The following is a 25,474-nucleotide window of genomic DNA, read 5'->3' as shown; positions in this document are numbered from 1 at the left end:
ATCACCCAGAGATGATCACTGTTTGCATTTTGATATGTGGTAGAATCATAAATTAGGTTTTAAAGTCAGTCTAAAAATGGCAAAATTACTCTTTAAAATCCATTAAATCACTCACACGTTAAAATATACATATATGAATTTGTGTCATCTTCCCTATACAGATACAGTAATATATATTGTAAGATAAAATGGAGAAGATTACATACGAAAACACAATTCTCTAGCCTTTTTATTATACCTCTACAGTTGGTGAAAAACAGATTATATATTGATCTCATACAGCATGCCAAGCATACAACTGGATTCAGAACGTTAAATCTATGTGGATTAACTCCAGTATTTACGTGATTTTTATCTTACTACCTTGAGAAGCTATGCTTGTGTGATGCAACTCTCTTGTATAAAATGTACTGTATTTTGTATATTTTATAAATACCTATTATTATGTATTTACTTAATAGGATTATTATTTAGCCCCATAAGTGACGTTTCACAAACAATGTCCTGTATAATACAAAAACAGCAGTTGAAGAAATATAATAACAAGGGAGAGGACTGGGATTCTCAAATCCAAAGAAAATATATTATTCCAGGTCCTTTCAGGAAGTAGACATTCAGTGTCAACTAAACAGAGTAGAATAACAGATTCATACATGTCAGGTACATGTAGAAATTTAGCAAAAGATTTACGAACATGAACCCAAGCAGAGAAAATTGTTAAAAACAACAGACATGTGATATGTAATATTCACCAGATAAAATCACTGGTTGTGTTAGCTACACTTTCAAAATTCTATTGTTCGTAAGTCTTAGAAACTCCTTCCCTACCCTTCTTCCCATAGTGAACACAGTTTGAATTACATTTCAGTTTTTTACATACCACAGAGTTTGAAATAGAATTCTAAAGAGTAAAGGAGCAATCGTGGACTTTCTGAAAGCCTTTTTCATTATGGCTAGGGTATTTAAGCAGACTTACTCAAATTTTGTTCCACAAAACGTATATTGGACTCATGGCCTTTCCCACTGTAGTTCCATCTCTCTGTGTCTTCAACAGCTTGTTAGCAGAGTATCCTTATATAGAAGTGTGAGTTTATTAGTGATATTTTCTATAAATTTTCATTATCATAGGTATTCTATGGTTTGGCAGTTTTAAAGCTACCATTATAATAAGAAGAGAGAATTTCGTCTCATAGCATGTGAAGCTCAAATCTTAAATTGGGTCACTTGGGGTGACCCAAGGCCAACAGTGACCTGAAAAGGAAAAAAGTTTTCAGTTTTTTATACTAGAATGCCTAACTGTGTTAAATCTGTTCTTTCTTTCAGCCCAAGTTTTAGTTAATTGTCTAAATGTTCTGTTCTTTTCTTAACAAAGGATTTAATAGCTGATTTTATATACATTCCTGGTTTAATCTTACTTTAATACACTTCCATTGATAGGGTAAATGTCCCTTTTTAAGGTGTGCAATTCTGTTAACTCAGCATGTTGTCAAACTTTTCTTAAGATGGTAAGATTGAATCTTAAATTGGTGAGTTCTTTTGTTTTTGTTTTTGTTTTGTTTTGTTTTTTTGAGATGGAGTCTCCCTCTGTCCCCCAGGCTGGAGTGCAATGGCATGATCTTGGCTGACCGCAACCTCCACCTCCCAGGTTCAAGCAATTATCCTGCCTCTGCCTCCCGAGTAGTTGGGATTACAGGCACCCACCACCACACCCGTCTAATTTTTGTATTTTTAGTAGAGGTGGAGTTTCACCATGTTGGTCAGGCTGGTGTTGAACTCCTGACCTCAAGCAATCCACCCACCTCAGCCTCCCAAAGTGCTGGGATTACAGGCGTGAGCCACCACGCCCAGCCGATTAATTCTTATGTCTCGTAGTTATTAAAGTACATGGATTTCTTACCTTTTATGAGCTAATGAATATTTCATAGAAACCCTAGAGGAGGAGGTTGCGGTGACCCAAGATCTAACCACTGCATTCCAGCCTGGGCAACAGAGCGAGATTCCATCTCTAAATAAATAAATAAATAAATAATCTAATAGATTCTTTTGAATATAGGTAAATTAAAACATGACAAAATATTTTCTACTCACCTATTTGACAGAAACTTTTCAACAGTCACAGTGTTATATTCCATTAGGTTTCCCTTTCTGTTGGCCTTCCTCTACAAAAAATGCTCACTTCCTTTTTTCATTCAGGTAACATGTACTATCACTCCCACTGAATCACATATCCTAGACACTGACTGGGGATAAATGGATTGCATTTGCCCAGAGATAAAGTGAACTTTATTGTAAATATCAATTAATTGCCTTTGACTATTTCTTGTTGTCAGTAGCATGTGTTGCAAAACACTTCAATAATATTTAGTATTTCAAAGTGAAAGTTTTCTATCAGCTGAGCATTCTGCACATACCATAGCAGCATGGGTTTCAGAGCATCATTGTTTTTAATGTTTCATGTTTAGAGGATTCCTAATGGCCTTATTTGTGTTTCTTCTTAATTTGTTTTTCTTCTCCATGTAAAACTGGCTTTCCCAAGGTTTATATAGTAAGTCAGACATATCCCCACATTGAAGCTCTTTTCATTTGAATCTAGGCCGATAATGAAATTGGGGAATTAAGGAAGAAAGTTAAAGACAGTCTAGAAGAGGATAACTCACTGAATATAGAAATGACTAAAATGGACATGAGCTCTAAGGGCAGCCAAGGAGAAAATCAAACTTTAAGTTAAATGATCCATCAGCTACCTCTGTTAATGAGAAATAAGACAGTTGCTCACAGCGCATTAACAACCTAGAATAACCCAGACCTTGTCAAGTGGTAGTGCATTGAGTAACACTACCAATGTTATAGCCTTTGAAGATAAATTAAAACTAGCCTCAAAAAAGTACATACTAGATATACAAATATTGGGGTATTGAGAGAAGCAACATTTAATATGTACATTTTACACATTATGTCACTTAAACATGTACCATAGGTTTTTTAAATATGTTGAAATGTTCTGCAGTTAACTTTTGTATTAACTGCTTTGTTGAGATATAATTCACACACCATACACTTCACCCATTTACTGTATACAATTTAGTGGCTTTTATAAGTGTATTCAGGCTGGGCGCAGCGGCTCACGCCTGTAATCCCAGCACTTTGGGAGGCTGAGGCAGGCAGATCACTTGAGGTCAGGAATTAGAGACCAGCCTGGCCAACATGGTGAAACCCTGTCTCTACTAAAAATGCAAAATTTAGCTAGGCTTGGTGGCTACTCAGAAGGCTAAGGCAGGAGAATCGCTTGAACCTGGGAGGCAGAGATTGCAGTGAACCGAGATCTCACCACTGTACTCCAGCCTGGGTGACAGAGCTGGACTTCACTCGGAAAAAAAAAAAAAAAAGTATTCATATTGTTGTGCATCCATCATCACAAGCAATTTTAGAACATTTTGTTACCCTAAAAAGAAGTCCCACTCACCTTAGCTGTTACTCTCCAATTCCCCTATGACTTCGTCCACTGCCACCAGGCCTAGGAAACCACTAATCTCTGTCTCTATAGCTTTCTGTCTCTATAACTGGACCTGTTCTGAACATTTTATATATGCAGTTATACAATATGTGGTACTTTATGACTGGTTTCTTTGAGTTGGTATAAGGTTTTCAAGATTTTTCCATGTGGTAGTGTGTAGCAGTATTCCTTTCTTTCTGTTGTCAATTAACAGACCATTATATGGATATACTACATTTCATTATTCATCCTTCAGTTGATGGACACATGGGTTTTTTGCACTTTTTGGCTATTACGAATACTGCTGTGAACATTCATATGCAAGTTTTTATGTAGACATGTTTTCATTTCTCTTGAGATATACCTAGGAGTAGAATATTCATTAGAGGTGGAACTCTGCGGGGGGGTTTTGTTTGTTCGTTTGTTTGTTTGTCTGTTTTTGAGATGGAGTCTCGCTCTGTCGCCCAGGCTGGAGTGCAGTGGTGTGATCTCAGCTCATTGCAAACTCCGCCTCCCGAGTTCACGCCATTCTCCTGCCTCAGCCTCCGGAGTAGCTGGGAATACAGGTGCCCGCTACCACGCCTGGCTTATTTTTTGTATTTTTAGTAGAGACGTGGGTTCACCGTGTTAGCCAGGATGGTCTCTATCTCCTGACCTCGTGATCCGCCCGTGATCCACCCGCCTTGGCCTCCCAAAGTGCTGGGATTACAGGCGTGAGCCACCGCCCTGGCCAGAACTCTGTTTTTAACTGAGGAACCACCAGACTGTATTTCAAAGCAGGTTTGCCATTTTACATTCCCATCTAAATTAAACAAGTATTCTCTTTTTTCTATATCCTCACCAACATGTGTTACCTGTCTTTTTTATTTTAGCCATCCTGGTGGGTGTGAAGTGTTATTTAATTGTGGTTTTGATTTGCAGTTGTCTGATGGCTAATATGTTGAGCTTTCTTCATGTACTTGTTGGCCATTTGTATCTCTTCCTTGGAAAACTATTCAGATTCTTTGCTTTTTTAATAATTGGGTTATTTGTCTTTTTGCTATTGAGTTGTAAAATTTCTTTAATATACTCTAGATACAAGTCCTTTATTAAATATATGATTTCAAAAATTTTCTCCCTTTCTGGGGGTTGTCATCTTACTTTCTTGATAGTATTCGAAGCACAAACTTGGTGGTGATGTCAAGTTTATTTTTGTTGTTGTTATTTGTGCTTTTATCAAGAGAGTTTCATGTATTTTTAATAGCTTAATTGGGGTTTAATTGACATAGTAAATTACTTATCTTTAAAGGTTGTAAGTTATTATGTTTTGTTATACAAATACATCTATAAAAATATCACCATAATCAAGATAATGAACATATCCATCACTCACAAAAGTTTCCTCTTAACCCTGTATAATCAACACTTTCCCTATCCCACAGGAAACTGCTGATCTGCTTTCTGTCACTGTAGATTAGATTGCATTTTCTAATATTTTATATTAATGGAATCACACAATATCTGTTCCTTTATGTCTGGATTTTCTTACGCAGCATAATAATACTGAGATTTATCGATGTTTTTACATGTATCTTTAGTTCTTTGCTTATTATTCCTGAGGAATATTCCATTGTATGGATGCATCACAGTTTGTTTATATCCATTTACATGTTGATGAGCAATTAGATCTATATCAGGTCTGACTGCTACAAATAGTCAGCTGTGAACATTCATGTGCAAGTTGTTGTCTGAACATATGCTTTCCTTTGTAAATACCAAGGAATGGAGTAGCTATGTCTTTTGAAAGATGCATGTTTACCTTTTTAAGAAAATGCCAAACATGCCAGTTTCTCCACATTTTCTCCAAAATTGTATGGTTGATCTTTTTAATTTTATCTGTTCTGTTTGTAGTAGATCTCCTTGTAGTTTTAATTTTAGTTTCTTTAATAAATTGGGGTATTTGTTTTCTTATGATTGAATGTTGAAAGTTTTTTATTTATTCTGGATACAAGTCCTTTATTATTGGATATGTTATTTGCAAATATTTTCTCGCAGATCTCTAGTTTATCTTTTCATTCTCTGAACAATGTCTTTCAAAGGGCAGAAGTACCTAGTTTTGGGAAAGTACCGTATTTCAATTTTTTTATAGTTATAGTTTTAGTTTCATAACTAAGAAATCATTACCTAACATAATGTTTTGCCCTAGAAATTGAAGAGTTCTGAATTTCACATTTAGGTCTGTGATCCATTATATCCGAGTTCCTTTTTTGTAAATTGTTCCAGCACCGTTTATTGAAAATACTTTTATTTTCCATTCAATTGCCTTTGATCCATGATGAAAATCAGTTGACAATATATGTTTGGGTATATTTCTTCATTCTCTTTTCTGTTCCCACAATCTATTGTCCATCTTTGTGGCAGTACCACACTTGATTACTATTGTTTAAAATGAGTAGTCAGTTCAGATAGTATATGCTCTCCTTCTTTTCCAGAGTTATTTTGGCTGTTCTAGTTTCTTTGTGTTTCCTATAAATTTTAGGATCAGTTTGTCAGTTTCTGCAAAATAAAAATAAAAATAAAAAGTCTTCTGAGAATTTTACTGGGATTACAATGAAACGATAGGTCAATTTGGGGATAAATGACATCTTAACAATACTGCGTCCTCTGACTATGAATGTAGTGCATATATAGCTCTTTTATTTTAGATGTTTAATTTTTTAACGGTGTTTCTGGTTTTCTATGTACAGGTCTTACGCATCTTTTGTCAGATTTATACCTAAGTAGTTTATATTTTTGATGCTATTATGCATGGTACTTTATATTTAAAAAAAAAAAATTGTTGTTGTTTTTTTAAATAGAGACAGGGTCTTTCTAGGTTGCCCAGGCTGGTCTCAAATTCCTGGGCTCAAGCAATCCTCTTGTCTTGGCCTCCCAAAGTGCTAGAATTACAGGTGAGACCCAGTGCACCTGGCCAGTATTTTTTATTTCAGTTTCCATTGTTCTTGACTATTGTATTTGTATTTCCCACCTAGCCAAACTTACTAGTTCTAGTAATTTTTTTGTAGATTTCATATGATTTTTCTAAGTACGTGGCCATATAACTTGCAAATAAAGACAGTTTTACCTCTTTCTTTCCAATCCCGATGTCTTTTGTTTTTCTTTCCTTTTACAATGGCTAGAACCTGTGTATACATTGCTGAGTGGTGAGAGCAGGCATTCTTGCCTTGTAAGAACAGGGACCTTAGGAGGACAGCATTCAGTCTTCCACTGTGATGTTCACTGTAGGTCTTCTGTAGATGCCCTTTACAGTGTTGAGAATTTTTCTTCTACTCCTAGTTTGCTGAGAGTTTAGAACCGAAATGGGTTTTGGATTTTGTCAGATTCTTTTTCTGCCTTTTTTTTAGATGATTGTACTATTTTCCTTTTTTCGTTTGTTAAACTAATGAATTACACTGATTTATTTTTTAATATTAAAGCAACTTTGCATTCCTGCAATAAATTCAACTTGGTCGTGATTTTAGTATTTCTAATATTCCTACAGTGTTCACTGAAACACGCTCGTATCAGAAATACGTCCTCTCTGTGTGATTGGCTGGTAATCACAGAGCAGAGACATGGTTCAAAAAATGCACACGTTTCAATGAACACTGAACTGTTTCAAGATATGATATGACTCAAGATACAGTCAAATCAAGATATGACTGTATTGTTGAATTTGATTGACTAGAATTTTGTTTTAAAATGTTGCTTCTATCCTCATGAAGAATATTGGTCTGTAGTTTTCTTATGATGTCTTTCATTTGGGTGTTTAATGCTGGTTTCACAGGATGAGTTGGGAACTATGTCTTTCTCATCTATTTTTTAAAGAGTTTGTGTAGTACGTGTAGTATTTCTTCTCTCAATATTTGGTAGAATTCATCAGTGAAGCCGTTTCAGTCTGGAGTTTTCTTTTTTGGAGACTGTTACACTGCAATTTCAATTTATCTATTCTTGAGTAAGCTTTGGTATTTTGTGACTTCCAGGGAATTCGTCCATTTAATCTAACTTATCAATTGTATTCGCACAAAGTTTTTTATAGCATTCCCTTATCCTTTTGAAATCACTAAAATTTGTAGTGATGTTAACTGTCTCATTTCTGATATTGGTACTTTTTACCTTTCCTTCTTTTTATTTTTTTAATGGCCATTCTGACTGAAGGCTTATCAATTGTATTGTTTTTTGCAGGAAACCAGCTTTTGTTTTCATTTATTTTTCTCTATTTCTTTCCTGTTTTCTATTTCATTGATTTTCTCCATTATTATTTACTTTTTTCTCCTTAATTTACATGTTATTTGCTCTTCTATTTTTGGTTTTTAAGAAAGTAACTGAGGTCATTTGAGACTTTTCTTCTTTTCTACTATAGGTGTTTAATGATATAAATAACCCTTTAAATACTACTATAGTGACATACAACAAATCTTGATGGCTTCATTTTTATGCAGCTCAGAGTACTTTTGAATTTTTCTTTGTACTCATGATTTATTTAGTAGTGTTTTATTTTTAATTTAAAACTATTTGGAAATTTTTGAAATAACTGTTATTGCTTTCCCATTTAATTCCATTATGATCAGAGAAAATACTTTGTATGACTTAAATTATTTTATATTTATTGAGGCTTGTTTCAGGATCCAGAATATGCTCTATCTTGATAAATATTTGATGTTACTTCTGCCTCTCTGTGAATTATCTAGAAAATTTCTTTAGCTAAAAGGATAGGATAGGTAAGTTACCAGGAAAAATTTTTATAAATTAGAATTTTAAAATTCATTGTTAGACAGAAGACAAAGAAGAAATCATTTATTCTTTCTAGTAGATGAATATTGTTCTATAATAGGTCATGAACAAAGTCATCTGAGAGTTTTCCAAGTAAACATTATGGTCTGAAAGATTTTTTCATTTGTTAAAGAATTGTTCTGGTAAACTATTTGTTTTGGAATTTTTCACCTGGAAAAATAGTTCGAAGCCAATTATGTGTTTACTAGACATCATCCAAGTTGAATATTTGGAACATTGGTTTTTATTCTGTGTTAAACACTTATAAATTTTGCTTTCTTATAATCAAACTCACCCAGAGCCATAGTAATATTTTTATGTGAACAAAAAAAATCTCTATTTACAGATTTATTTAAAATAATTATTAGAGGGCAGACATGGTGTCTCACACCTATTATCCCAGCACTTTGGGAAGCCTAGGCAGGAAGATCACGAGACTAGCCTGGGCAATATGGCAAAACCCCGTCTCTACAAAAAATACAAAAATTGGCCGGGCACAGTAGCTCAAACCTGTAATCCCAACACTTTGGGAGGCCAAGACGGGCGGATCACGAGGTCAAGAGATCGAGACCATCCTGGCTAACACAGTGAAACCCCGTCTCTACTAAAAAATACAAAAAAACTAGCCGGGCATGGTGGTGGGCGCCTGTAGTCCCAGCTACTCGGGAGGCTGAGGCAGGAGAATGGCGTGAACCCGGGAGGCGGAGCTTGTAGTGAGCTGAAATCCGGCCACTGCACTCCAGCCTAGGTGACAGAGCGAAACTCCGTCTCAAAAAAAAAAAAAAAAGTACAAAAATTAACTGGGCCTGATGGCACGCAGCTGTAGTCCAACTACTCTGGAGCCTAAGGTGGCAGGATCACTTGAGCCCAGGAGGCAGAGAGGTTGCAGTGAGCCGAGATTGCACCACTGCACTCCAGCCTGGGTGACAGAGTGAGATTGTCTCAAGAAAAATAAAATGAAAAATAATTACTATTAGAGAAAAATTAAACAATAATAAAATTTAAGCCCTATCATCTGTTATTTTCTATATGCATAAAGTGAAAGAATATACATATTTTGGGAAAATACCTATAAATAGGAGCTATTATATAAAATCACACTTTACAAAGTTACTTCTGTATCTAAAGAAAATATTTTTACATGGCATTGTATTGCACTCTATAGTAAAAATGAAGATAATATAAACACTTTCATTGAGTACTAACTGGATGCCAGGAGTTGTTCTAAGTAACTTTCCTTGCAGTGTTTCATTTCATCTTAACAACCTATGCTGTAAGTACTCTTACTACACAGCTTACAAATGAGGATCTGAGTCTTAGAGGTTAAATAACTGACTCAAGGCCACAGAGCTGCCAAATAACAGAGCCAGGATTTGAATCTAGGTAATCTAGCTCCAGAATCTAAGCTCATAAATACTTTGCCTCTAGAGTAAGAGTCAAGAGGGAAGACTTCATGGCCATGCAACATATGATGCTTCCTTTATCTGAGAGATGCTTGGCAATATCTGCCCTACTGTCTGTGAGAGCAGCTGAAATTCTGTTGTTATAGATTCATTGCTTTGAGTTTATGAGACTTTCTAGTTAAAATGCAGATATTCATTGAAAAGTAATACACATCTAAACAGATAATGACAGTGTCCAGGAACTCAGGGTCCATGACTATAGAGTAGTAAATGAGGAAGAAGGGATAGACTTGGAAACTCCATAGAAAAGGAAAGAAGCCAGCAATCAACTCGCCTATAAAATCAGAGTATTTTTGCCAAAGGTTGAAAAGGGATAGCCAACAATTTTTTAATGACAGTACTGTAAACAAAAAATGTGGAGATTTTTTCATGTAATTTCACTGTGTACCATTTACCATCTCCTTTGAATCTAGGAAATACTACAGAGCCGATGCTACAGAGTGTTGATGATTATATTAACAAAATGCCTTTCCTTTGGCACACAGCAACCAGCAGGCCTTTTTACTGGAGAACGTCCCTTGTAATAATGCAAGCTGTGAAGAGGCGCGTCGAATGTTCAAAGTCTACTGGGAGCTGACAGACCTAAATCAAATTAAGGATGCCATGGTTGCCACCTTCTTTGACATTTACGAAGATGTGAGTTCAGACCTGCACTGTGTGTTTTGAAGTTTAATTGCCATTCACCTTATAACACTTTAGCTTCATTCCATTTGACCAGAAAATGTGGACAACATAACAAAAGCAAATGAGTTAATTAAGGAAAGCCCCTTTTAATGTTAAATGGCAGATGAAACAAATCTATTGACAACATTGGCTGATCAGTACAGTCAAATATGAAAACTCTCTTATCTCATTTTGTGCATATTTGGATTAAACCGCTAAAGCATCATGCTCTAAGACTGACAGATCTGAATGTTCAACAGTGGAAAAAATTACAGCCAACAGATAACAGACGCTTGAATCTGCACAAAATCACAGAAGAATGAATTTAGTGCTGACTTTCATCTTTGTGAACCAGAGTAGCATCTATTTCCACAGATTCTTGTGACTCTGACTTTGGTTGCCAGGTGACCTTGTGAAAGGCTTTCAAGGTTCTGGTTTTCCCCTTTCTAAAGTGAAATGCCAGTTTACCACTCTGAAAAATAATAAATTCTGAAAAAAGCAATGTTAAATTCCACAATTAATGTATCACAGTATATCCTGGTAAGATAATTTATTTTTAAAAGTTAAATGCCCAATAGGACATTTATGTCCCCATTTACCCCATTTTTTATTTTATTTTGTTTTGTTTTTTCTAAGAGGCTTATTCTCAATTATATGAATTATTCAGGTCCTTGTTTTCCCCTGTTTCTCGTGCAATCAGATCTTGTGTTATTTCACTTTTCATTGGCAGATTCCAACCATAAAAGTAATTGACAGAAATATCACGAAGGGACAAAGCAAGAGAATTGACTACAAATCCATTTTTAATTTCTGTACATCAAAAACATAATGAATAAAATTTAAAATTGTTTTAAATCTGGGGAAAAAATTTTCCATGAAAGAGTCAAATAGTTAATATTCATAATTTAAAAGGGCTTATACAAACTGATATCATCAAAAATACTCTGCAAAAATAGAACATAGTTTACTACAAAAACCCAAGTTGCTGACATATTTAAAAATATGATAAATGATCAACTTCATAAAAAGAATCAGAGGAATATCAGTTTAAATGAGCATATATTTTTACCCTTCGACAAAATTAGCAAAGCTTCCTTGTTTTTGAAAGCAAATGGTAAAATGCTGTGGTGGCAAGGGGAGATAAAAAGGTACTCCCCCTGATGGTTGGAAAGGGTCTGGCAAGTCCACATCATGGGCCTTTGAAACTTCATGCAAATTTGACTGGAAGGAAACATACCAAAATGCTAATAATTATCTCCAGAGACTAAAATTACAGATGTTTTTATTTTCTTTATATTTTACTATTGAAACTTGTGTGCATATACTACATATTTTAATAGCGATTTTATTTTAAACATGAGGATGAATAAATAAGACTACATTTACTTTATAAACAATATGACATGGATTTTAATGCTCATTTTTTTTAGTTGGTCTAATAGTTTGTTCTTACCATTTTTGCTTTTTTTTCCCCCTCCAGGGAATCTTGGACATTGTAGTGCTAAGTAAAGGATATACAAAGAATGATTTTGCCATCCATACGCTAAAAAATAACTTTGAAGCAGATGCTTATTTTGTTAAAGTTATTGGTGAGTAAAGTACTAACATTTAATTTTGTTCTCTTTCTCTTCTCCTGTCTCCATGTATTCCAAAGATCAAGGACATGCTCCAATGTACAACCCTCTAGATCAGATCAACCGGTACAGCACCATACTGTCTATATACATAGATCCCATTCAGATTTCACCAGCTGTCCCAAAAATATTTTTTCTTTCTGGCCCAGGATTCTGTCCAGAAATATCTATTACATTTAATTGTCCCATCTTTTCAGACTTCTTCAATCTGGACCAATTCCTCAGTCTTTTCCTATTTTTCATGTCCGTATCAGTTTTAAAGAATCCAGGCTTTGCATTCTGTGAGATAGCACTGTTTCCTCTTTACCCAACTTAGGTCATGAATTATTTGCAGAAATTCCACTGCAAGGAGTTACAGAATTGATGCTGTGCATTTCTCAGTGCATCATGTCAGGAAGCACATGATGTTGACCTGTCCTACCACCATGACCTTAACCTTGCTCACCTGGTCATATTGATGATCACCAAGTTTCTCTACCCTAAACTCACTGTTTTCCCCTTTGTAATTCATTAGTGTTTTGGGGGGCAATATTCAGATATTGCATTAATAGTATTTTCTTTATGAAACTTTTGCCTAGCACCCTTAGAGTACATTGACAACTGCCTGAATCAACCTTCTACATTTGTCAAATAGTGATTCTGTATTTCCATCCATTGACATTCTACTGTTCATCTTGTACCCCCCTTGTCCCAAGCCTGGAATCAGACATTTCTCCAAGAAATCAGACATTTCTCTCTTTTAGTGGAGAACAGCATTTCAAAACCACATTCTGAAATGGTTGCCCAGTGTGCTCGTTGCTACTGGGTTGTCATTTCTTCTAGGTTCTCTCAATGGACACAGCTAGGAAAATACAGGTATGGATTCACATATGCACACACAAATGTACACATTTGTAACTATGTTTACATCTATTTATATTTGTATATGCTAACTATATAACCATTAATTCATTGCAATAATTTCATTTTTAATCCAAATGGAGCACTTCAGGGTTCCTTCTAATCTTGTCTATTTTTGTAGATATCTCTTCCAGCAGTGAGAAATGTGACTTCAGTTTTCCTCATTGTGTTACTTATTTGTTCATTGTAACCAATTCCACCCATGCTAGTAGTATCCTCCACCTGAAGCCCATGTTTGTCATAAAGACCCTGTACATGTTTTGTTAAGTGCATGCCTAAGGATTTTATTTTCTTTAAGATGACTGTAGAGGATATTGTGTTTTTAAGTTTTGCTTCCACATATTTTAGTATATAGAAATGAAATTTATTTTTGTGTGTTGATCTTGTATACAGTGACCTTGCTCAACTCACTAACTGGTTCTAGGAGGGTTTTTTGAAGATTCCTTGGGAGTTTCTACATAGACAACTTTGTCTTCTTCAAAGAGAGATAATTTTCTTTCTAATCCCTGTGACTTTTATTTTTCTTGTGCTGGCTATAATTTTCATTTACTATATAGAATAAGTGGTGAGAGTGGACATACTTGTTTTGTTTCCAGTCTTAAGGGGAAAACATTTTGTCTTTCACCATTAAGTGTTATATTAACTATAGAGTTTTTTGGTAGATGCTCTGTTGTATCATATTAAAGAGGTTCTCACTATTCCTAGTTTGCTGAGAGTTCTGTGCTGAACTGGTGTTTGAGAGGTGACTGTTTTTGCATTACTGTTGTGATGCAAGAGAGCCATATTGATTTGTTTGTCAAAAAAATGGCACATGTACTTTATAGAAATATTTATTACAGTTGTGAAATAAGCATAAATAGCTGAACACAGAAAAGCAACAGAATAATGTATTAGTGTTGAGATTTATTTTGAGAGATGAAACTGATAAAACATGCATCCTTCCTTTCTAAACAGCAGATTCAGCCTTAATTGAACTAAGAGTTTCACCCATCTTCATTATTACTGTAGCCACAAAATATGGATACATGAGTCTAATCATTTCTATACTTTTTATTATCCATTTCCTCTCCTTTGCCATTTTCAAGAAAGTTTTATTTGGCTATTTTAAAGCTAAAAAAATTAAATACGCTGTTTATTTGGTATACTGTTAATTTTGGAGTTTGAAGTACATTTTCTTATCTCTTTCCTTCTTCAACTGGACACCTCTAGATAAGAAGGCAAGAAATTCTTGAAACTTTTGCTAACACTAATTGTGTATGTAATTAGAATAACCAAGTTCGGTTAGTTGAAACAAGGAGATATTGGAGTAAGAGTTTGGAATTTGATTCCTTAGGGATAAACTGCAAAATCCAATACAGTCATTTGACTGAGGCAGATTTTGGTTCCCAGGGAACCAAACAGAAGTCACATAATTTCTAGGATGAAAATATCTCAAAAAAAATCAGTCCTCCCAGCACTTTGGGAGGCTGAGGCAGGCGGATCACTTGAAGTCAGGAGTTGAAGACCAGACCAGCCAATGTGGTAAAATCACTGTCTCTACAAAAAATACGAAATTTAGTTGTGCGTGGTGACACGTGACTGTAGTCCTAGCTACTCAGGAATCTGAGGCTGTAGCCTCGGAGGCAGAGGTTGCAGTAAGCCAAGATCGCACCATTGCACTCCAGCCTGGGATATAGAACAAGGCTCTGTCTCAAAACAAAAAAAAAAAAAAAAAAAGGACCAGGCGCGGTGGCTCACGCCTGTAATCCCAGCACTTTGGGAGGCCGAGGCGGGCAGATCATGAGGTCAGGAGATCGAGACCATCCTGGCTAATGTGGTGAAACCCCATCTCTACTAAAAGAAAAAATACAAAATTAGCCGGGCATGGTGGCAGGCTCCTGTAGTCCCAGCTACTCGGGAGGCTGAGGCAGGAGAATGGTGTGAACCCAGAAGGCGGAACTTGCAGTGAGCCAAGATGGCACAAGTGCACTCCACCCTGAGCAACAGAGTGAGACTCCGTCTCAAAAAGAAAAAAAGCTAAAATCAGTTATTTTACCTTTGCTCATGAGCATCATCCTTTTTGGTGAAAAGCAACACACTTTTAGTCTTCATTTATTTTAATATCACATTTAATCTCTCCTTCCTCCATCCATTTAAGAATAGTTGGCAAGCACTCTGAAATCTAGGCTTATTTATTTGTGTCATTCACATTAGCATCTGTCTTACTCCTAATATACCGTAATGTTCTAAGCAACTTAAGAGCATCATCTGTCTTATTTGTCTTTGATTGCTGGGTGCCTAACACAGGGTTTGGTACACAGAAGGCATTCGGGAAATTTATGTCAAATAAATGTCCAGCTATATTTTGAGTCATGGATTGGCTATCTTGATTAACAATGTTCCCTGCTTTTCTAGTACCTAAGCAACACTTGATGCCTCTGACTCATCTGTGTCTCTAAAAAGCATTCTATCAAAATAGGTGAAACTCCAATTCAAAGTCAGATTTCCACCTTGACCTGTTTGCTGATTATTAGGGACACAACTAGTCAGTCATTCATTTCTTAAAAAGATTGAAATGCCTTTCCTAGTTTAACTTCTCAGGTCTACCCATCTTTTGCAGATTCTCTGTGACTAGAAACTCTAATTTACATAATTTCTCAGGCTTACACCAAAAATGCACAGAAAGAGTAACACACGATGAGTAACAGTGAGTTTTTCCTCTCATTATTTTAATGGGATCCTGTAAAACTAACCGTTTTGCTCCAACCTAAAATAAGTGTGATTTGCTTCAAAAATATGCATAAAATTTAAATTAATAATTCTCTTTCAAAATATTTTCTTTCTGTTTAATGAGATAACTGTGGGATTTTTCCTTCTTTCATCTGAATTTTGCCAGTGTACTTCAGTAAACTTTTTTGAGACAGAGTCTCGCTCTGTTGCCCAGGCTGCAGTGCAGTGGCGCAATCTCGGCTCACTGCACCCTCCACCTCCCAGGTTGAAGCGATTCTCATGCCTCAGCTTCCCCAGTAGCTGGGATTACAGACATGTCTTGCTAATTTTTTGTATTTTTAGTAGAGATGAGGTTTTGCTATGATGGCCAGGCTGGAGCCAGTGTACTTTAAAGGAACTATATGCTCAAGTCTGAAGCTTAAAAACAAAACAACAACAACAAAAATAACATATATTTACTACTTAGTTCATCTGAATGTGGTATGTGCATGTGCATACCTGGACAGATTAAAGATTAATTCTTTCTAGAACAGATGTTAGGCATTAAGTACTAAGGAAAATTTTAAGTGCAAGAGGTATTAATCTGTATATTGTTAAATGAAGTTCTCCCTGTGCTCAGCAAGTTCTTTTATTCAAGCCTTGAAACTACTTTTATACTAAAAGTTCTGTTTTATACTCTTACAATAGAATGTGACTGAACTGTCTATGCTTGTGACAGACAGTTTTGCTGACTAGCATGAGGGCCTGTGACTCCACTGCTTTCCATGCTCAAGTCTGCAAGTTCTTCCTCGCACAGAGGTCCCCAGCCAGGTAGAATGGATGGGAATCAGAGCATAGGGTTTTTGTAATATTGATAAGATATTCCAGTTCCCAGGTGTAATACTAATACGCTAAAGAGAGTAGGCAGTTCTCAGGGTGCAGCAAAAGAAGGTCTGACTTTTTTTATATTGATCATTTAGAAATTATCCATGTGGAAAAATGTATGCATATAATTTAGGGTCCCAAGTTCTTCCTTGGCATTTATTCATTTACATTTTTTTAAATTACAAAAACAAGATCTTAGAGATGGGGAAAATCTCAAAAGGCATCTTGCCCAAGTCTAACCTAATGTAACATCTTAGTCATCTTCTGCTTGAATGCTTCATTCTAGTCTAGAACTTGACTCTCTAAAGGAGACCTCACCGCCTCATAATGCAATACAGACTTCTTTTATGAATCAGTTTAGTTTTAGAAAATTCAAGTCAAAATGTGCATATTTAGTTAGTTCTGTCCATTGATACTCATGTCTGGTATATAGTAGGCCCTTTATAGGTATCTGTTGAATTTTTTAAAAATTGTTCCAATAAAATTACTCTAGTTTTTATTGCTAAAGCGGACCCTAACGTAGGGATCCCCAAACCAGTCTGAGGCCTTTTAGGAACCAAGCCGCACAACAGGAGGTAAACGGCTGGAGAGTGAGCAAAGCTTCCCATGTATTTACAGCTGCATCCCATCACTGGCATTACTGCCTGAGCTCTGTCTCCTGTCAGATCAGCGGCAGCATTAGATTCTCATAGGAGCGCGACCCTTATTGTGAACTGCACATGTGAGGGATCTAGGTTGTGTACTCCTTATGAGAATCTAACTAATGCCTGATGATCTGAGGTGGAACAATCCTGAAACCATTTCCCATCTGACCCCCATCCATGAAAAAATTGTCTTTCTTCTGCATAACCCATCCCTGGTGCCAGAAAGGTTGGGGACCACTGCCCTAACTTATAATCTTAGTAACAAAATACTCAGAACAAATTATGGTCCTGCTCAGGAAAACGTAACCTTCTTTACATCATTAAATAGTGAGACAGCAAACCACCTGACAGCGAAATGACATGTCTGAGCCCTTCTTTAAAGTAATCCAGGGATGTGGAAGCTGGGCATAGATGAAACAAGGTTGGCCATGTGTTGTTGACAGTTTTTGAAATTGTGAGAAATGTGTGTGAGGTTCATTCTGCTATTATTTTTAGTTTTATATATGTTTGTACTTTTGTTTGAGATGTTCCATGGTAAAAAGTTAAAACAAAAAACCTAAGAGAGTCTTGAGAATCTCTAATCTGGAGAGTTTAATAATCTCTGGCCTTCAGCTTCCCAACCTAAATCAGGACAAGTCACCCTGCAGTCTCAGTAACATTATCCTGAGGAGAGGATTCTCACCCATGGATAGCCAATTTGGTGCAGGAGGTTTTAGTTTTAGAAAACAGGATAACTTTGCCTTAAAGATATTAACATAAATATTAATAATGTAATTTACAGAAAGGTTACAGGAAATGAGATCCCACTTTAAAGCAATCATTTGGAAGAAAAATAACCTTCTAGTTGTTTTGAGATGCTCTTCCACTCTTTCCTTTGATTATCAGTTGTTTGCCTTAAGTCAGTTAATAGTACGTAATTACCCTTCACAGCCGTCGGCAATGTCCACAGCATATTTTGCTCTTAAATTATTCTGTTACTCTAATTTCAAACCAGCCTATACTAAATGCCACTGTTTTTCAGTTAAGGAAATTGGGGCTACTTAAGCTTTTATATGTGGCCATGGCAATGTAAACTGCCTTTCTGCCTCTCTTACACACAGCACAGCAGATCCACAGCACTTGCATGAAGACAGAGACCTTGCGTATTACAGAATTGTGGGATCCCCTCTCCCCTGAATCAAGACTAGTTACCGGCTCTTATCTTTTATTGTTATTCCTGTCAGATACACTTGGAGGTTCTGAATCTTCATTCTAGTCTAGAACTTGACTCGTTTCTAACAAACCTGGATGAACCCTGTTTCCCCTAGCACTTTTAAAATTGTAACAGTATCTTCACCTTTGCTTACCAAACAAGACGAGACCTTTCCTTTGGGAAAGCTTTCTTTTTTCTTTTTTCACCAAAAGCAGATACGTAATGGGAAAGCTTTTATTCCCCTTGCCTGCCTCCGGGTTTTGTTGAAATAATATGGAAGTTTAATTTCTGGATGATTAGTTTTGTTTTACTTTTTGTGCCTTCTATTTTATAAATCCTTTCTTAATAATTCACAACCATATTATCAGTAATTAAACAAATTTTATTGCCACCTTTTTTCTTATGTACCACATTTTCCCCTTTCTTCATTCCAGCTCCTGTTTCTTCTGGTGAAGTATTTTCTCAAGTTATTTTCAGAAAGGTTGTACTTAGGTTAATATATTTTCTGAGTACTGGTATGTCTTAAAATATCTTTCTCTTGCTCTTACTGTTAACACTAAGTTTGCTATTGTAGAGTTTTATAAACATTGCTCTATTATCTTGCATATGGCGTAGTCCCCACTTATCCACAGTTTCACTTTCTCTGGTTTTAGTTACCCATAGTCAACTGTATTCTGAAAAGATGTGAGTACAGTGTAAGAAAATATTTTCAGAGTGAAAAACCACATTCACATAACTTTTAGTATAGTTTGTTATAATTGTTCTATTACTAGTTTATTGTTGTCAGTCTCTTACTATGCCCAATTTGTAAATTAAACTTTATCATAGGTATGTATAGATAGGAAGAAAACAGCGTATTTAGGATTCAGTGCTCTGCATGGTTTCAGGCACCCACTGGTGCTCTTGAAACATGTCCCCTTGGATAAGTGGGGGCTACTGTAATATGCTCATCTTTGAAATTCCCTCCTGTTCCTGTGCATGTTCTGTTTAGGTGGGGGCCATTTATATGGTTGTTCCTGTTAGTCTTCCTTCTCTTAAGCTGTTGCTTTTCTTCTTGTGCATGAGGATTTTTCTCTGCTTACATTTCTTAAAAGAATCAGTGTTGGTGGGTAGTGCGGATGGGGTGGGTCACTATACACTTCTATCCATCAGACAATTGCCACTGCTTCCTTTTTCCTTTCCCCTTTGGGGCTCACAAGCTGGGAGCCCACCTGGGGTAGAAGCTATATTTGAGCAAAGTGGTGGCTTGGGGGCTCCCAGACAGGAGAGTTGAAGTGATGCCTTAGAGTTGAACTCCAACTGCCTTCTTTGTGAAAGTCACTAGCAAGAGACCCAAGAGCCCCGACTTACTCCTGTGGCCTCAACTGAGGGCGTCGACAGGCTCTCTGAGTCTGAACACATTTGTGCTCTCCAGTGGGAAATAATGAGAGGATGTTACAGGGAGGAACTCACTGCTTTGCTGAGCCTTTTTGTGTTGTTTCATCCTGTATGCTAAAAAGTTTGTATTTTGGACAACACTGAAGTTATATAGGGCACTGACTAGAAGCACCAGCAAATCCCCCACTTTACTTTGCTAGCAAGAACTAGCAAGTAACAAATGCAGCTTTTCCTGTCACAAGCCTCAGGCCTGCTTTCCAGAGACCCTCCGTTCAGCCCTGGCATGCTTCCCCTCTCGGCTGCCGCAGCTCTGAGCTGAAAGGTTTCCCAGTGGGCTGCTGGGGGGGTCCACCCCTGTTGCCCCAGTAGCTCTCTGGCCTGATCAACACTAATTAGCTCTTTCTCAATCTTACTCACCTATTCAGTATCCTTTAAGAATGTCTTAAGATATCTGTCATTTATTATTTTTGAACATTGCAGTGACATTTAGGGAATTAAGGAAGGTAAATAATTTGTTTCTGAAATTGTCTACTAGAAGTTATTTCAAACATACTGACCTGGAACCAATACGTTTTCTGTTTTTAATTCCTTTTTTAACATTTTTTAATTTAAGGGATGCAATGTGATATTTTAGTATATGTATACCTTATGAAATTATTAAATCAGGCAAATTAACATATCCATCATGTCACATACTTACCATTTTTTTATTCGATATGTTCTTAAAGGTCAAACTGCTCCTGACTTTAGCAAAAATTTTAACAAATTTATATGTGTATGAAATATATGTATATATATTTATATAGGTATAAGTTATATAACTACCATATTTGATACTTAATATATTTGTACACATAAAGAACAAGACTAAAATTACTTCAAAGCACATTATATGTTTCTGTATTTTTTGTACAAAGAGCATATGATTTTACAGTTTAATATAATAATGAATGAAAGGTAATCAACAACAGACCAAAAAAATCTTCCATAGAATATCTAAAATAATGTTGTCTAAATGACAAGAATGTCTGGAGGCAGGTACTTAATTTTACACATGTGCTCAAAGCTTGAGTAATTTTTAGAGAGGTGATAATGTTTTTGTGTTCATGTGTCTTAAAGAAACAAACTTAAAGACATTTTCAGAGAAGGAATATGAATAGTCACTCAGAATCCAGGCAGGAATTTTTTACTTTAAACAAAACTAAAACCATTATACAGTATTGACCTTTACAGCTTTGGCTATTTAACTCATCCTTCTCCCAACCTGCACATTGGCTTAGCATTACAGTATTTATGCACGATTATTGCCATATTTGGGTTTTGGTTTTGATATTTGTGTGAAATAGCTAATATAAACTGAATCACAATGCTAGAAGCCAAACTTTTATACTTTAAATATATTTAAAAATACATGGACTATAACATACAGTATGGTTTAACATGAAATGATAAAATCCTAAGCATTATCATGTTAAAAGAAACTTGTGAATTGCACATCCTACATCCTATTGTACATGGTTTTTTTTTTTTTTTTTTTTTTTTTTTTTTGAGACGGAGTCTCGCTCTGTCGCCCAGGCTGGAGTGCAGTGGCCGGATCTCAGCTCACTGCAAGCTCCGCCTCCCGGGTTTACGCCATTCTCTCGCCTCAGCCTCCCGAGTAGCTGGGACTACAGGCGCCCGCCATCTCGCCCGGCTAATTTTTTGTATATTTTAGTAGAGACGGGATTTCACCGTGTTAGCCAGGATGGTCTCGATCTCCTAACCTCGTGATCCGCCCGTCTCGGCCTCCCAAAGTGCTGGGATTACAGGCTTGAGCCACCGCGCTCGGCCTGTACATGTTTTAAACTACAAATTAAATCTCCTAATAACCATTATTTCACATAGCTCATCAAGTATTTTAATTACTGCTTTTTATTTAATTGTGAATAGGCTGTTTTCATATTTTTTTAATCTTTAAAAACAAATTTGGTTTTAAAAGCCCCTAGGAGTATTAGAAACTACTTTTTGGAACAGCTCATTTAAAAGGGTATTTATAATAATCCTGTGTACAATTTTTGTAATTTTTTTTTTGTTTTTTGAGACACAGTCTTGCTTTGTCACCCAGACTAGAGTGCAGTGGCATGATCTCGGTTCACTGCAACCTCCGCCTCCTGGGTCCAAGCAGTTCTCCTGCCTCAGCCTCCCGAGTAGCTGGGATTACAGGAATACACCACCACACTCAGCTAATTGTTGTATTTTTAGTAGAAATGGGGTTTCACTATGTTGGCTAGGCTGGTCTCAAACTCGACTTCAAGTGATCTGCCCACTTTGGCCTCCCAAAGTGGTGGGATTACAGGCATGAGCCACTGCACCCAGCCTGTAATATGATTACAAATCATATATAATTACAAAAGCTTATGAAACGGTTAAAAATTCTTAAACTTCTAGAGTTAGCCAAAATTAGCTAGTTAAAAAACATTCAGTAACACTTGAACTAAGCAACACAGAGAGATACTTAAAAATCAAACAAAAACAGTTCTTGCCTTCACAAAGCTCACAGGGGCAAAGAACACAAATAGTAGAAGGCTGGAATTGCATACAGATGTCTGTCTGTCCTGTTAAATTTCCCTTTTCCATAATGGGCCCTTTATATATTTTAGCATACCTTCCCAGTTACTATACTTAAAAAAATAAATTTTACTTCACCCATAAACTTATATTTTTATACCAGTAATATAACTGTCCCACTTTTTAAAAATGGGCTTTTGCTGTAATCACAGTAAATTCAGCCTTGGAGCATTTAATAGTGCTTTTTTTTTTTTTTTTTTAACCTAACTGAAGCACAAATGATGAAATTCTGATATCACTGGGGAAATTATATATTTGCACTCACTTAATAGACTACTTTAAATAATTTTTACTTGTTCATAAGCTTGACATTATGGAGTTTTTAAATTATAATTTCAGGGTGACATTTGTAGAAACACCATCAGTCTATCCGTTTACTTTTTTGATTATGCAAGAGAACTTTAACACATTATTTCTTTTTTTATTGGTAAGGTTTTGGTTTAGTATTATTTAGTTTTGTTTTCTGATTACAAAAATAAGAGAGCCTATTGTAAAACATTTGGAAAGTCTGGAAAAGTATTTTAGAAAAGCTATGCTCTTTGCCACTTAGTAGATATAACCACCATGAGCACTGGGCATTCTCTGCCTGCTTCTGCTGGTTCCTGAAGTTTCAGGCACACCAAAAGAAGCTGCAGCAATGAAAGCTGACGCCTCTAAATACTGAAATCCAGAATGATAGACTCTATAGTTTGTTTTAAAAACAAAACAGTAATAGCTAACGCTTATTGTTTATCGTGTGCCTTCTGCTTTACACGATTGCTTCCTATAATCATATCATATATATAAGATTTAGATGAAAATATGTGAGTATGTATGTAATGTTACATATGCTATAAGGACAAAGAGAATGTAGAAAATTAGCTTACATAATAGCAAGTTCCATTTCTGGTTCTGCTCTGCATTTCTGACATTGAGAGGATGCATCCTCCATGATCCAGCCTCATTCATTCAGACCCAGACTATTCAAGGCTCTCTGTTCTCTAGATAATTTTGTTACATGTGAGCAAACTTACACAAAGAGCCCTTTAAACCCAGGCTACTTCCCTCTGAGCTAGGGTATTAAGCACCTGAAACTACCAGATAACAATGTAGATCCCAGTTTGGAATCAAATAATTATGAAATAATTTATAAGGTTTATAAAAACTCCAGTTTAGAGGTTTTTATAAACCTTATAAATTATTTCATCCAACTCTCTTACTTTAAATGTTTTTGTAAAACCATAAAAGAGAGAGAGGTAAAGTGATTTGTCCATGATCACATCTTTCATTAGCCAATACAGCAAGACGTGGCCCTACTTGATGAGATTTTCTGTGCTGAATGAATAGGAAGCTTGAAAGGAGTGGTGCTTATGACTTTGAGCCAACGTTGGTGTCAGATAGTTGCCTTGACGTTTACCCTTTTCAACACGCATGACCTAAAGACTTAGTTTCTGTTAGTAGCAGATTATTAATAACAGAAGATGAGCTACTAACATACATATAAAACTTATACTCTGTTGTGTTTTCCAGCAGTATTTAATTCAGTTCTGCCTTTTATGAAGAATTTATATCTAATTGTAATAAACTGTGATTGAAACCATATTCCTGATGTGTCTGTCCCTTTAATATGCTGAGCAATAAGAGGGGAAAAAATGAGAATAAAAATTTTCTTTACATGGTCTGTAAATTTCAAGAAACCTAATGTTTTTCAGACATTTTCAAATTTCATTAACTCAGGAGGCGAAGAAGATAAGTATGAGAGTAGGTGTCCTCTTTTTTTCTTATAAGAAAACTAGGCCAGGCATGGTGGGTCACACCTGGAATCCCAGCAGTTTGGGAAGTCAAAGCAGGCGAATCACTTGAGTCCCCAAGTTCGAGACCAGCCTGGCCAACATGGTGAAACCCCATGACTACTAAAAATACAAAAATTAGCCAGGTGTGGTGGCAGGTGCCTGTAATCCCAGCTACTTGGGAGGCTGAGGCATGAAAATACACTTGAACCCAGAAGGTAGAGGTTGCAGTGCACCAACATGGTGCCACTGCCTTTCAGCCTGAACAACAGAGTGAGACTCTGTCTCAAAAAAGAAAGAAAACTAAAGGGTGGGTCACAGAGGATTTGAGTGGTAAAGCCAAAGCTAAAAGTAAAATTTCATCCTTACTTCTGTAGCACTCCTTAACAAAAGCAGTATCATTACTGAATATAGCTAAAGACATATTTTCCTACCTTACATCAAACATATGTAGCTAGTAGAGCCCAGAAGCCACACAGTCTGAGTCAGCCTCACCTGCTGCATAGTCATATAGATGTCACTGGGAAAAGGACAAGTCGTTCTGTAGGTAAAATAATTTCCGAATGGACACAGATTAACCTTTATAATACTATATTGAGAGTTCAGAATTCCTAATTAAGCAATTTTATGAACCAGCATGATAATTAATCAAGGGTTAGTATTGTTTCTCCTTGAATCTGTGGTTGCAAAAAACAAGGAAATGCATACTCTATTTGTATTATGTAGATACCCCTTTTTATAACACATATCTATGGCAAATATGTATTTTTTTTTCATGTTTAATACCTAGTTTGACTTTATTGTATAAAATTTCTTAGTGGAGAAAAGATGTGGCAAAGTTAAGGTTACATTTAAGTCTTATCATGTGATCCTAATGTTGTAATGTGAAACTTCAAATTTGACAGGAGGTCTTGTGAAAAAACAAAAACAGATGCAAGAACCGAGTTTTTAGCTTATTATATACAAAATGAAAGAAACTTACATTATTTTTGAATTAGCATTATGTGGTTAATACTAATGTGATTATGTAATAGCATAGATTATGTAATACTCTATGCTAACCAAGACACAGACATTTTATCTTATACAGAAAATAACCCAATGATTCATCAATTTCTCATCTTCTATCATAGTAGGATAATGTGTTGTTTAAATGAGTTAGTTTCTTGTTGCTTGTTGAAAGCAGTGGCCACGTAGTCTTGCAAAAGAGTGCCATTCACCTTGTGACTGTGAGTATGGGCCGAAGCTTCAGTTCTTCAGTTTCCTCTTCAAAAAAAAAAAAAGAGGAAGTGGGAGGCAAGGAACAATTAGAATTATTTCACGCTCTTGATACGAAGATTAAGGAAGAGCATTTGTAAAAGAAAATTC

At 36.0% G+C, this 25,474-nt stretch overlaps 1 protein-coding gene across 1 annotated transcript in view; it reads left to right on the top strand.

Moving 5' to 3' along the window:
* Positions 1 to 25,474, top strand: part of ITFG1 (integrin alpha FG-GAP repeat containing 1) — a 305,928-nt gene that overhangs the window by 202,270 nt on the left and 78,184 nt on the right. The window contains exons 11-12 of the mRNA XM_033218313.1: positions 10,233 to 10,383; positions 11,891 to 11,999. Coding sequence (XP_033074204.1) covers positions 10,233 to 10,383; positions 11,891 to 11,999 — 260 coding nt within the window. The remainder of the gene's footprint in view (positions 1 to 10,232; positions 10,384 to 11,890; positions 12,000 to 25,474) is intronic.

The sequence above is a fragment of the Trachypithecus francoisi genome, unplaced genomic scaffold (genome assembly GCF_009764315.1).
Source record: "Trachypithecus francoisi isolate TF-2019V2 unplaced genomic scaffold, Tfra_2.0 Lachesis_group10, whole genome shotgun sequence".
Classification (NCBI taxonomy): domain Eukaryota; kingdom Metazoa; phylum Chordata; class Mammalia; order Primates; family Cercopithecidae; genus Trachypithecus; species Trachypithecus francoisi.
Note: the sequence above shows the minus strand (reverse complement) of the source record. Positions and strands in the feature narration are given on the sequence as shown.